Source organism: Adiantum capillus-veneris, chromosome 4, assembly GCF_014529385.1.
Source record: "Adiantum capillus-veneris isolate H3 chromosome 4, ASM1452938v2, whole genome shotgun sequence".
NCBI classification, from domain to species: Eukaryota; Viridiplantae; Streptophyta; class Polypodiopsida; order Polypodiales; family Pteridaceae; genus Adiantum; species Adiantum capillus-veneris.
Genome location: NC_140934.1, coordinates 113125273 through 113137357, shown reverse-complemented (window position 1 = coordinate 113137357; position 12085 = coordinate 113125273). Strand labels below are relative to the sequence as shown.

The following is a 12085-nucleotide window of genomic DNA, read 5'->3' as shown; positions in this document are numbered from 1 at the left end:
CGGTTTTGCCATGGCTCAAAGAAGCAAGTGCGACAATACTTTTTGAAGTTCAAGGATCGAGGAACCCACGAGGCAGTGTGGATCGATAAAGAATTTTTTAGAGATTATCCACAGTTGTTGGGAGACTACAAGGAAGCCATGCAGCTCGGTATCAGTACCTCACTTTAAAAAGGAAGGGATGTCACGTGCACATCTAACCCTATGTGCATGTGGACAAGCTATCTCAGATCTAGGGTTCAGGTTAGCCTAGGAAGTGTGCTGGCACCTTTGTGAGCCTGTGCGCAGGCCGTGCATGTCCATGTACTTAGAGTAGTTGCATATCCTCTGATTGCACACCTAGTACCACCAGCATATGCATTGTCCAAGCAGAAAGTCCAGATTCCGGCCAGTTTTGGGACATAACATTTTACAGGAAGTTTGGCATTTTATTATTTAATTGCACCAATTTCCAGGGTCGTGGATTGTAGGAGTGACTACTTGACCCAGCTTGTAGCAGGTATATAAGCAGAGAGGGGAGGCCCACTTCCAACAGAAGAGGCAGCAGAAGAAGTTCCAGCAACTTGCAGTGCACCTTCTCAGCAAGACCGGCAGAGAACCATAGCGTTTTCAGCCAACAAGATCAGCCTGGCGTTTTCAGTAGCAGATCAGCCCCAACGTTTCATGGCGTTTTCAGTTGCAGATCAGGCCTAGTGTTTTGCAGTTTCCCGGCGCCAGATCAGCCAAGTCAGTTAGCGTTTTCAGTTTTCAGCCCTTAGCCATTGCAGATTCATCCCCTAGCTTCGCAGATATCACCTACCCGCAGCAGATCCTCGCCCTACCGTCGAGTCATCCAGTGTTTACAGTTTCAGCCCGCTGTTTTCAGATTTCAGCATCTGCGTTCTTAGCGCATCGTCGTCATCGCCATCCTCGCCGACATAGTGCCAGTATTCAGCAAAAAGTCAGGGTTTTCCAGATTTCAGCATTTCAGTTCTAGCGTTTTCAGTTTTCAACCGTCCTCGTTGTCGTCATCATTCTCGTCAACATTGTCGGCAAGTCCATTGCATCTAGACCATTGTACCAGATTTGTGCAATCTATAGCCTAGACCTCTCGCCATAGAGAGGGGGGCCCTTGGAGGAGGGTTTGAGAATTGTCTGGTGTCATATTCTTCTTTTCTCTCCTTCTCTCAGTCTTAGCACTTTCACTCACAAAAGCATTCACTTTGTTTGTGATCACTGCACTCTCTCTTTAAAGGAACGGAAGGCTCTCCCTGCTGTAACTAGAAGGAACCCTTGAGCACAATTCGGAGCACTCATCTTGAGCAATATCAACATTCACTTCCGCTACACCTTACATGTGGTGGCCCCTTAGGACAAGTTCAAGCAGGTCTAGGAGCCCACTGGTGTCCTCACTTGGGCCCAGAGAGCTTCCTTGGGTCTTAGTCTTCCAACAAGTTCCACTCTTCCCCTCACTATCCCGCCAATGGATACCCCACTTCCAATTGTCGATAAGACATACCCTAGTGCTGATCAAGGATCCTCATCTATGCTCTCTGATATTGATGAAGCTTTCTTGGAGGCAGTAGCCGACTTATAGCAGATCAAGGTTCCAGAGAAGCCACTGGTAGAAAAAGAAAAGCTTACAGCAGAGTCAATCTTGAAGAACACCTTCCAACAAGTGTTGCTCTATGACATGTTGCGGTTGCAACTTTTCGAAGTGACACCCTTGCAATTATTCAGTCGCTTTACCCTGGAGCAAGTCCTATTGGCGGGCACCTCTCAGTGCAACCATTAGAGTCCTATATGATATCCCATCCCACTGCTCCCCTCATTGATTATAGAAGCCCTCGTCTCACCGTGTCCGTCTTGGGGCGGCAATTCTCAAGAGTGATAGTGGATGGTGGACCTAGTATCAACCTGATGCCCGAGTTCACTATGTTCACCGTAACCGCGAAACGCGTTTCAGCAGGCCTGAAACGCGAAACGGGTGAAACGGCCGAAATGTTTCACCTGCAAGGTGAAACGCCTGAAATGAAAAATTGCCTTTTTAGAGAATTTAGCCATTAAATAGTTATTTGTTTATTATGAATGCTATTTTAAGGTTAACATAGCATGTGTCTCTACTCACTGCACTGTGACCACCTATTTTGCCGATACATAACTCTATATATACACAAAATTGGCGTTTCGGTCAAACGTTTCACTGAAGCCTTAGCCTAAGGTGAAACGTTTCGGGGTGAAACGTTTCGCGGTTACGCTGACTATGTTGGCTTTAGGTCTACAGCCTACTCGACCTGCTCCCTTCACAGTGTTACATTAGCTGACCAGAGGACAATCTACCCATTGGGCATAGTGGACAAGGTGCCTCTGCAGGTACAAGACTCCACCTTGTTGTTGTTCGTCTTTCGCAGGTTGAGGGAGGATTTCCCTTGCTCATCGGTAGACCATGGCTACGGCACACTAAAGCATTGCATGATTGGGAAAATGACGCAATGTGGATACACACTCTTGGCTCCCCAATGAAACCCATTCGACTTGACGGAGGCATAGATCCAGTGGTGCAACATAGCTCCTTGTCAATGGAGTCCAACCTTGAATTGAAGCAGCCCACTCCACCTGACGGGTCGGACGAAGATCTGTTGGAGTGGTTGGAAGCTACCAAGTTCTATGCCTTATTATGGGGTCTCTATTCAATCTCTGCTTGAGGATGTATTCTCCTCCATCGTTTCTACTGTAATTGAACCCAGTAAGCCACCTGAGCCAGCAGCAAATGTGCCACCTGATCCACAGCCAATGTGGAGGTCATAGAGGCTGTGGAAACCTTTGGACTTGGCGAGCCTATCAAGGATCGTTGGAGAGGAAAGAAATCTCTTTTACAAGAGTTCACCAACACTGCAAACTTCACCTCAGCCTCCTCTGAGTTTGACTCTCCCACCAAGCCAAAGCTCTCCTCTGTATATAATGAACTTCCCTCCATCGAGCTTCCAAAAGGATGGTTACAAAAAGAATATATTGTCCTTATCTCTATTCTAGTAATCCTCTTCAGCCTACAGTGCTTTGGAACTGAGAAGGTGGCGTTCTTCTTTTTCCCTTGTGTCCTTGTTTGGTTTTTCTTTATTGGCGGCATTGGCATCTTCACCATCTTCAAGCATGATGTGGGCATCTTTCGAGCATTCACGGTAGTCAAAGAAATGGGAAGCACAGATGGATCTCATTAGGTGGCATTGTTCTTGCTATCACAGGCACCGAAGCAATGTTTGTTGATTTGGGACACTTCACGGTTTCCTTTGTTCAGATAGCTTTCAACACCCTTGTTTATCCCTCTTTGTTAGCAACATTTATTGGCCAAGGGGCTCATCTTCTAAAATATCCAAAGGATGTTAGCCAGACTTTCTTTGTTGTCTTTGACACTATGGAAATGATGTGCTTCACAACAAATCTATACAAGTTTAGCGAAGAGGCTGGCTAACTGTGGCTTTTTCTTCTTTCTTGGTGGTCATCAGGGCATGCTCTCACCTCTACCTACCCCCCTCTCCACCCCTCACCTATAACCGTCGTCCCTGTCTAGCCCCTTGCCCCTCTCTACCCCTCGTCCCTACCTACCCTACCCACCCCCTAGACCCTGCCCACCCCCTCGACCCTCTCTACCCCTCGTCCCTACCTACCCTCTCTACACTCTACCCACCTCCTCTCCCTCTCTAGCCCCTCGCCCCTACCTACCCTCCCTCGCCCCTACCCTCTCTACCCCTCGTCCCTACCTACCCTCTCTACACTCTACCCACCTCCTCTCCCTCTCTAGCCCCTCGCCCCTACCTACCCTCCCTCGCCCCTACCCACCCCTCGTCCCTACCCGCCCCCTAGACCCTCTCTACCCCCTAGTCCCTACCCACCCCCTCGCCCCTCTCTACACCTCCCTCCCCCTCTCACCCCTAACCACCCTCTAATCAACCCCTCGCCCTTACCACCTCCTCTCATCCCTACCTCGCAATGTTCACAAAGAGTGTGTATGACTGGCCAAAAGTTAAATATGATTGTCATAATAACCCAAGGCTCAAGCCTACTTCAGCCACTACCCGTGCCGAGAGAACCTTGGAAAAGCATAGCCAGGGATTTTATAATGGATCTCCCTCAGACTCTGAATGGAAATGATGCTATTTGGACTATCATAGATAGATTCAGCAAATAAGAACATTTCATTCCAGTACGCAAGACAATTAAAGCTGAATGGCATGAGTTTTTCGCGCACTCTTAAAAAATAACGGTACGAGATTGGATTTCTCTTCAGCATATCATCTTTGAAACTGATGGACAAACCAAAGCAGCCAAGCATCAGAAGGTCGCAATGTCATCACTGCACAGCCCCATCAATATTGGTGACACATTGTGGTGCTCAATGGCCCGCTCCACGGCTGCCTGACAGTCAGCAAACCAGAGGCAGCAGGGTCAGGGTCAGAGTGGTCAGAGTTTGTAGCAGCAAAGATGACGGCAGCAAAGGGGTAGTGAGGATCAACAGTTTAGCAGTGTCTTGGGAGATGCAAAGATAGACTCAGAAGACAGAGACATCAAGTTCCACAGAGGCTCATGGTAGAAAAGAGACCTGCATAGTGTACTCAGCCACCTGATCAACCTTTAGATGAGGTTCCTGATGTATCCGAAGTCTAATAGTAGAGCAGTTGGTTGGAGCAGCTATCTTAGAGGGTGCAGACAGATTTAGTGCCTCATGATGTTACAATCAATATGCCTCTGCACTCTTGGGGCTTAGTCTCTAGGGACTGCAGCCCCAGTTTTTAGACAGGAGCCTCGCAGTTATTAGCACTTGTTGCAAAAATTGAGATTACTGATACTGTGTGACAGCGGGGCAATCTTGTAATATTGTGTGAGAGCTGAGACAGAGCGTGTCACGTTGACATGAGTAAATGTTTAGCTGAGATGGGAGTAAGTGCTCCCCACCTATTGCTCCTATTTAATATTCCCATACGCACGGGACATCTAGCTCCCCTTCTGCACATCCTCTAATAATGGTTTCTACAAAGAAAAAAAGAAAAGTAGCGAGTGTAGGAAAGATCAGGGGCAAAGAAAAATATGTAAATGAGCTTCTGTTTTTGCTCTGAATGTGCATTCTTCAAGACTTGTAATAAGGGGCGTAGAGATGAGGAAATTTGTGGTCATTACAGCTTGACTGTGGAAGCCAGGTGTTAAGGTGGCTGGAAGCTGAGGCAATTGTGGGTATTCAAAGTGGTGATTACAGCTTGAGTTTGGAAGCCAGGTGTTAGAAGAGCTTTTGCACGCTAATGTAGCAGCATTGTGAGTACGAAAGCCATTTTGGCTGCTGATGATGAATGCTGTGAAAGCTGCGAGCGAAGCAAGAGAGAGAAGGCAAAATGGAGGAGAGAGTGGCAGAGCTAGCGCAACTTCACCAAAATTGGCAGAATTGGGACTACTTGAGCCTCGTTTTTGTTACAGAACAAAGCTGCGTGACGACAGCTCAACTCTGCCGCAGCCTTCATGCGAATCCTATCAAAGTTGTCCTTTTGTGAGAGAAAAGAAGCCTATGTAGTGTGGGCAGTAAGTAAGATACGCTCAAAGCCATTCTTTGGTGTGTTTGATCATGAAAGAACCCACTTATATTGTCTAAGTGCTGAAATTACCATTGCTGACTCATGAATAGACAATTCTAGTTTTTTTTGAACAAAGGTTTCTTTTTATACTGATCTACCTGCGTTAAATGTAGCAGTATTTGTTCTGTTCTTTCCATTCGTTAAAAACTGTGTTTTACCACCTGATGCAGAGTCATGCAAATAGGTATAAGCGAATTATCGTTCCAGTACTCTCTGTCTGGATTGACTTCTACGTGCGTGTCTTCGTACGCATTTACATGTAAGTCTTTTGAGATTATACTGTGAAGATGCTTTCTTTCCTTATTAGACCTCATTGAGTCCTTTGTCTTACTCTAGATCTCCCAAGTCTGTCAAGGACAGTCCGAGCAAATTATCCTACATTTATCAATGTGCTGGGTGTCGTTCATTTTATTTACAGCCTGTCGGGCAAGCCTACAGAAAGGTAATTTTTCATATCTTGTTCTTTCACAAAGTCTTCATCATTGTCTTGTCTTTTGTTGTATCACTTGTATATATATATATATAATGTGCGTGTGTGTGTGTGTGTGTGTGTGCGCGCGTGCGTGCACGTGTGCGTGTATATAGGGCAATGGTGTTTCCTACAATGCGGGAGTGGGTCCTACGGTTTCACTGGAGTGCAAGGAATGCAGAAAACACTGGAGAATGGGGGGTCCTTTATGGTCAAATCCATTGCATGATTCAGAGTGGGTCTCCTCAATTCTTCAGGATTTGACACAATCAAAAAGGCATTATCCAGCATTTGACAAAATGCATTGTCTTCTAACAGCAGTATCAGAGGTATTTAGTTTTCCTTTTAATGGGTAAAATGCATATATTATATGCATTGTACAATTATGCCATTTTTGGCTTTCTAAAAGAAGCCTTAGAGGAGGAGAAAATGAAATGAAATGTTATATTAACATCTTTAAAAGGCCAAAATGACCTATGAAACCAAAAAGTTACAATGTGGTGGATCTAATACGAAGTCTTGAGTACCAAAAATAAATAAAAAGGTGTTGAATAAAAGGGGTATCAAAGTAGTGAATGAATGGGGGCTAATACAACACAATGTGGGTGTATCCTCAAAAAAGAGCTAAATCACAGCAGATCCATCATCGGTCGCTGGCGGATCTTATCAATCTCCTCCATGGTCAGTAGTCTGACCGGGCGTCGTGCAATGTCTCTCTCGTGTGAGGAGAGTGTGGGCTCTGTTGTGGTAGTAGTTGCTTTGGCTGTCTAGTGTCTGCTCTAAAGAAGTCTTTGAGACTGGCTAGCTCCTCCTCTCATCAGGCTTTCTCTGTGTCTACGCAACTCGAGCAAAAAAAAATCCCAGGCATCTCTGGTCCTCATACCCCATGACTCTAGAGAGTGGTCCAAAGCCCTCTTTGAATAGGCAGTGAAAGCGGCCTCGTATCTCATAGTAGATTGGGCAGTGGCATGTGTAGTGCAACTCTATCTCAGGCTCCATGTGACATAGGGGACATGTCCTGGCCTTTGCTGGTACTCCGCTATATCTGCCAGTCTTGATCTGAAGCTAGTATGAAGATGTGCGTATCTGGCCAATAGCACATCGTATCCCATGAGGTTAGTGGGTGTCCATGTATCTGGGTCTCGTCACAAAGCCGTCCTCCGTAAGCTGGAGAAGATGCTCTCTATAGAAATCCATCTTCGTGCCTAGCTCCTGCGCCGGCTGTATCCAAGTCCTCCTGGTGTCTAGCTGAGTCAGGTCCTGGCGGATAAGCCGGGTGATCTCGGATTGTGTTAAGAGTCAGAGAGGGTGCATCCAATAAGTATTGGAAGTGGGCAATCTATCCATGCTGAACCCATGTACCTGAAACCGCGATGCCATCTCCCCATACCAGCATGATGTATCTCCCCGCATAGCTAACTGTCGAGAGGACTCAAGTGCTAGCGGGTATATCTGTCTCTGGGAAGGTCCCATAATCGGTGTATGAAGGAGATTGATCTGGTGAGCGCCTCAACCACTAGTGGGGGGGCAGCTAGCTCTGCTCGAATAATGTCATGTGGTATTGAAGCCTTGGCTCTAATAAGCCGCGAGATCTTAGATACCATAGGTTTCTCCATGTCCCCCATCCATCAGTGCGACCCGACCTCCCATGATGGTCCAAGGAAGGCTCCCATATCTGAGCTCCATAGAGCAATGCAGAAGCCACCAGAGTGTCAAAGAGCCAGAGCTTCCTCTGAGGTTCCTAAAACGAAATCTGTGAGCACATCCTCTCCAATCCACCCAATGCTGCATAGGCTTGGGTCAGTCTAGTCTCTACTGCTCTCCTCAATGAAAAAGTTGGCCAACTAAAGACCAGCCCAAGGTAGGTGTAAGCATCTGTATATTCCACCGTCTCATGGCCGTATGTGAATGCGGGTGCTGATCTCGTGATCCACTGTGGGGTGGTGTTAAAACACCATAACCTTGGTTTTACCAAGGTTGACAGACAAACCATTGTCGTGGGCAAACCTATGCAGCGCATCCAAGTGACGTTGCATCCCCTCCGGAGAGTTGGAGATCAACACAATATCATCAGCATATAACAATAGTGGAATCCATGTCCCTGCAAGCTGTTCACCTCTATGGCCATCTCTCAATATAGTCAGAAACCTCATCCACATACATACCAAATAGAGTAGGAGAGAGCGGGCAGCCCTACTTCATCCCAATAGTGGAGTGAACTACTGTAGATAGCCCCTCTAAAGTGCGTACATGCCCTACTACTGACGTGTATAATGCCATGATCCCCCAAATCAGCTTTGTGGGTAGGTACAATAGTAGATAAGTTCCAAGTATCAGGCAGGCCCTCACACATGGCAGGATTGAACATCACTGCTAGGAGCTCTGCGAGCAGATCCCTGGCATGTATAAAATGCTCAGCCACTAAGCCATCATGATCATATGCTCTCCCAGTCCTCATCCTATCAATGGCCTTCTTCACCATCTCAGCCGTGAAAAAAGCACATGTGTATGGGCATGGTTCGGGCGGGTTGGGAAGAGGCGGCTGTCCAGGAACTGGGTACAAAGATGATGCATACTGGCCCTAGGCCTCTGTAGAGGTAATGGCAAGGGGGGGGGGGGGGGGGGGGGGGGGGGGGGGCTCATGGAAGAGTCGCCATGCCTCACCTGAGTCCTGACTCAAGAATAGCTGGTATAGATCCTGCTCTAGTCGAGCCAAAAATGCCCTCTTCTTCCGCCGCATTAGGCATCGAAAGGCAATTTGTGACTGTCTGTGAGTGATGTCCCCCAAAAGCACCTCCCTTTGAAGTCTGGACTTGTCTCACAGCACTCCTCATCATACCAGCTGTTCTGGGGCATGCTCCCAGAACGTCGTCTCTGCTGAGACTGGGTGTGTGGGTATGCCTCTGCTGCTACATCATGCAATGTCTGTGTCAGTATAGTAGTAAGCTCCTCCAAAGGTCGCCCTGGCTCCTCAGTGCACAAGTGTCTGTAGGTGGACATTTGAAATTTTATTAATTTGATTGCCGATTGAACCTACCTTTTAAGATGAATAGTCGAAAGCTTCTTTTGTTTAATGTGTCAGATGATGGGTTTTTTCATTTCACAGCCTTAGATGACTTGACTTTCCTTCCATTTTACTCTTTTAGAATGCCAACGTGAACCTTTGCTTTGTTAACGTATCTATGCAGGAACTACCTGATGTGCCTCTTTTTGTCAATCTCCATGCATTAAGTGCTACTTTGAAGTGTATCGCTCCATCCAACATTATGGTTTTCTCTGCTCTTGGGAATGCTGGCTATCGATCATCAGGTTCTCATGTGACTCCCTTGGCTTTGAAGACCGATGCTCCAATGCATGTTATCTGGGATATCCTGCGGTGTTGGGTAAGGCTGTTTTTCCCATTATCTCTGCTCAGCTATGTTCGTTTAAAAAAGCTTGGGGTGTATAATCATTTGTGATGAGTGCTGCTGAGAAATTACAGGTAAAACTGCACCCCATCAAAAAGCAGCCAGACTCAACCACTGGAAGTATCATCTTGTGCAAAGAACCTACATTACAGGTGCCTTGTTGTACAGAATTGAAATCGATATAATTGAGGCATACATAATTGAATATAAGTCTTGTACATATCATGTATAATAATTAAAATTAACAATTGAAATTAACGATTGAAACTATAACAATTTTAATTGTTATGTTCTTGTTAATATTGAATAATTTTTTTCTTGTTATAATTGTAATTATTACAATGTATAATTCTTGCACATAATTGAAATTGTTTTGCCATTGATATAAACCCCTTAATACACACGTCATTACTGAGGATGTGTTGCAAAATAGTAATGCAATAGCTTCCTCTCAGTAACAGTAAGCGATGATTCAGCATTGATTTAATAAATGGGTCTAAGAAAACTAAGCATCTGTTTTCAATTATAAGTAGGGAGGTTACAAATTGGGGTGTGTGTGTGTGTACACGCACGGATGCATGAGTTGCTATGAAGGACTAGGATTGGAAATTAACCCAAGTTCTGGACTTGCAGGCAGATTTCAGCAGGGTGAAAAAAGCTAGAGGTGAACCACGAAAAAGGAGGTTCATGCCAAACCCAGAGGAAAACTGGGGGCCAAAGTCACGTGCAGGTCGGAAAGTCAGGAAGCCGAGAACATCATCAGCAAGAGAGACGCACAATGCAGATGATGAGATTTCTGAAGGCTAGTCTTACAGAAAGTTTCCCCATTTAGCATCCTTGGTCACAATTTGTCATTGATGTGTTTACTACACATTGAGGCATAATCTAGGGTCTCTATCCTCAGGGTTTCCTAGGTTTCATTCAATGACAAGCCCTTGAGAAAAACGCTTTCTATATTGCTTGGGCCGTGGACAAATTCGTGGTGTTAGCTCAAAACTAGCAAAATTCATGTCCACATCGGCCCAAATATGTCCAAATTTACTGCAATTAGAGAGTATAATGAGTAATTTCAGCGCACATGCACTAATCACTCAATGCATACCCCAATTTTGTATACATGGCAAATTAATCATGCGCTCCAGCAAGTTCACAAATAATTAAGCATAAATGCAGTAAAAATTTGGGGTGCACGCGCTTGCGATCTGTGCAAACAATCAATCCACTTCAGTATGTACTATATATAGACCTTGAGGATTTTGAAAGCCCGATTTATTTGCGAGAGACAGTGCAAGTTGTTAACTTTAGAAACAAAGCAACATCAGCATCATCATGCACAGAATTTACGGAAGGCTACAGCATCCTCATTAATGTCATTGGTCTTCATTTGTTCTGTGTTAGACAAAGCAACATGAGAGTATGGGGATCTATTTGAGATGCCCAAAATTGTATGCATCCACTACTCAAGCAATTGCTGGTACATTTTTTACCTTTCCATCTACATGTGACACGAAATGCTTTTTTTATACTAACTTGCTGGCAACAAAAGAAATTCTGTGAGGACGGTTTGGAGAAGAGTATTGATTTAGAGGTTTATTTTGCAGCTATGACAATATGGATTCTACACCCACTATTGGGCACCATCATTGTCTGCCACATCATCATGTCAACGCAATTTCCAAATTTTCCGTACAACTACCACGTCATCAGCTGCTACGCAATTCTTTCTCTGTGCGCGTGTGGGTCCTGCTTTATTTTAATCCTTTATGTCACTTGGGGACCCATCGGACGGGGTCCCCATAAGTTGGTAGGACTTCTTCTGTTACTTGTTCTTCTTAGGGTTCCACCAAGTTCGATACTTGTGTCTTCATCAGTTTCTTCGACAATAATGGATATTGTACCAAAGATTCAAAGGTTGCCCAAGTGACTTGTGAAGGAGCTTTGGGTGTATAACTAGTAGTGCTTAAATGTTCTCACCACCCACATGATATTGTTATTGTTTCATTGCTCTAAAGGTGCAAGGTAAATTCACCCATCATGAGACCAACCAATAAATCAGTGCAATCCTAGGGTGGCTTCTTATTGCCTATCATAGCCACCACCATTATGTTTTGGATTGGAGATAATTTTGAGTGACCCCATGTATTGCCAAGGCCCTCTTTTTTATTTGTAGATTCTGTGTGTTCCAACATTGAAATTCTTTGATCTTGATTGTTGCATGTTGCATACATGTATGCCATGTAACTGTTTGTGAGTAAAATACCAAACAGTTTGTGTCAAAACACCACGTGTTGGCAAGCAAGTGCATGTGTGCACATAATTGAATCTTATGCATATATGCCTTTAGCTAGATGCAAGTTTAATTTGCATAAGCAAGGGGTTGCAATTTGTTATATTTGCAGCCCTTAATGTTCACATTGATATGGATTGGCTAATATTGTTTTCTCAGTAAGTTTTAATCCTTGAAAGCATAATGTAAAGACATGAAAAAAATCATTGCATTGGCACATACCGAAAGATTACACGCTAGTAGGCAAAGTATAAACTTAGTCATATCAAAATTTGATGCTAGGATTAGGGGGGTTGCACATGTTAAAGTTAAAAGCAAGAAGTGATGA

General features: G+C 44.9%; 1 protein-coding gene across 2 annotated transcripts in view; it reads left to right on the top strand.

Moving 5' to 3' along the window:
• Positions 1-11676, top strand: part of LOC147459822 (tRNA (guanine(26)-N(2))-dimethyltransferase 1-like) — a 108880-nt gene extending 97204 nt beyond the window's left edge. The window contains exons 7-13 of one of the 2 annotated variants that reach the window (XR_015187913.1): positions 5765-5853; positions 5931-6036; positions 6180-6392; positions 9252-9446; positions 9545-9622; positions 10104-10944; positions 11072-11676. Coding sequence is in view for 1 of the 2 variants with exons in the window: in XM_086511027.1 (XP_086367153.1) it covers positions 5765-5853; positions 5931-6036; positions 6180-6392; positions 9252-9446; positions 9545-9622; positions 10104-10277 (855 nt within the window). In the remaining variant the exon portion in view is untranslated. Of the gene's footprint in view, positions 1-5764; positions 5854-5930; positions 6037-6179; positions 6393-9251; positions 9447-9544; positions 9623-10103 lie in introns of both variants that reach the window. The other variant, XM_086511027.1, reaches the window with a different exon arrangement.
• Positions 11677-12085: the final 409 nt, after the last annotated feature.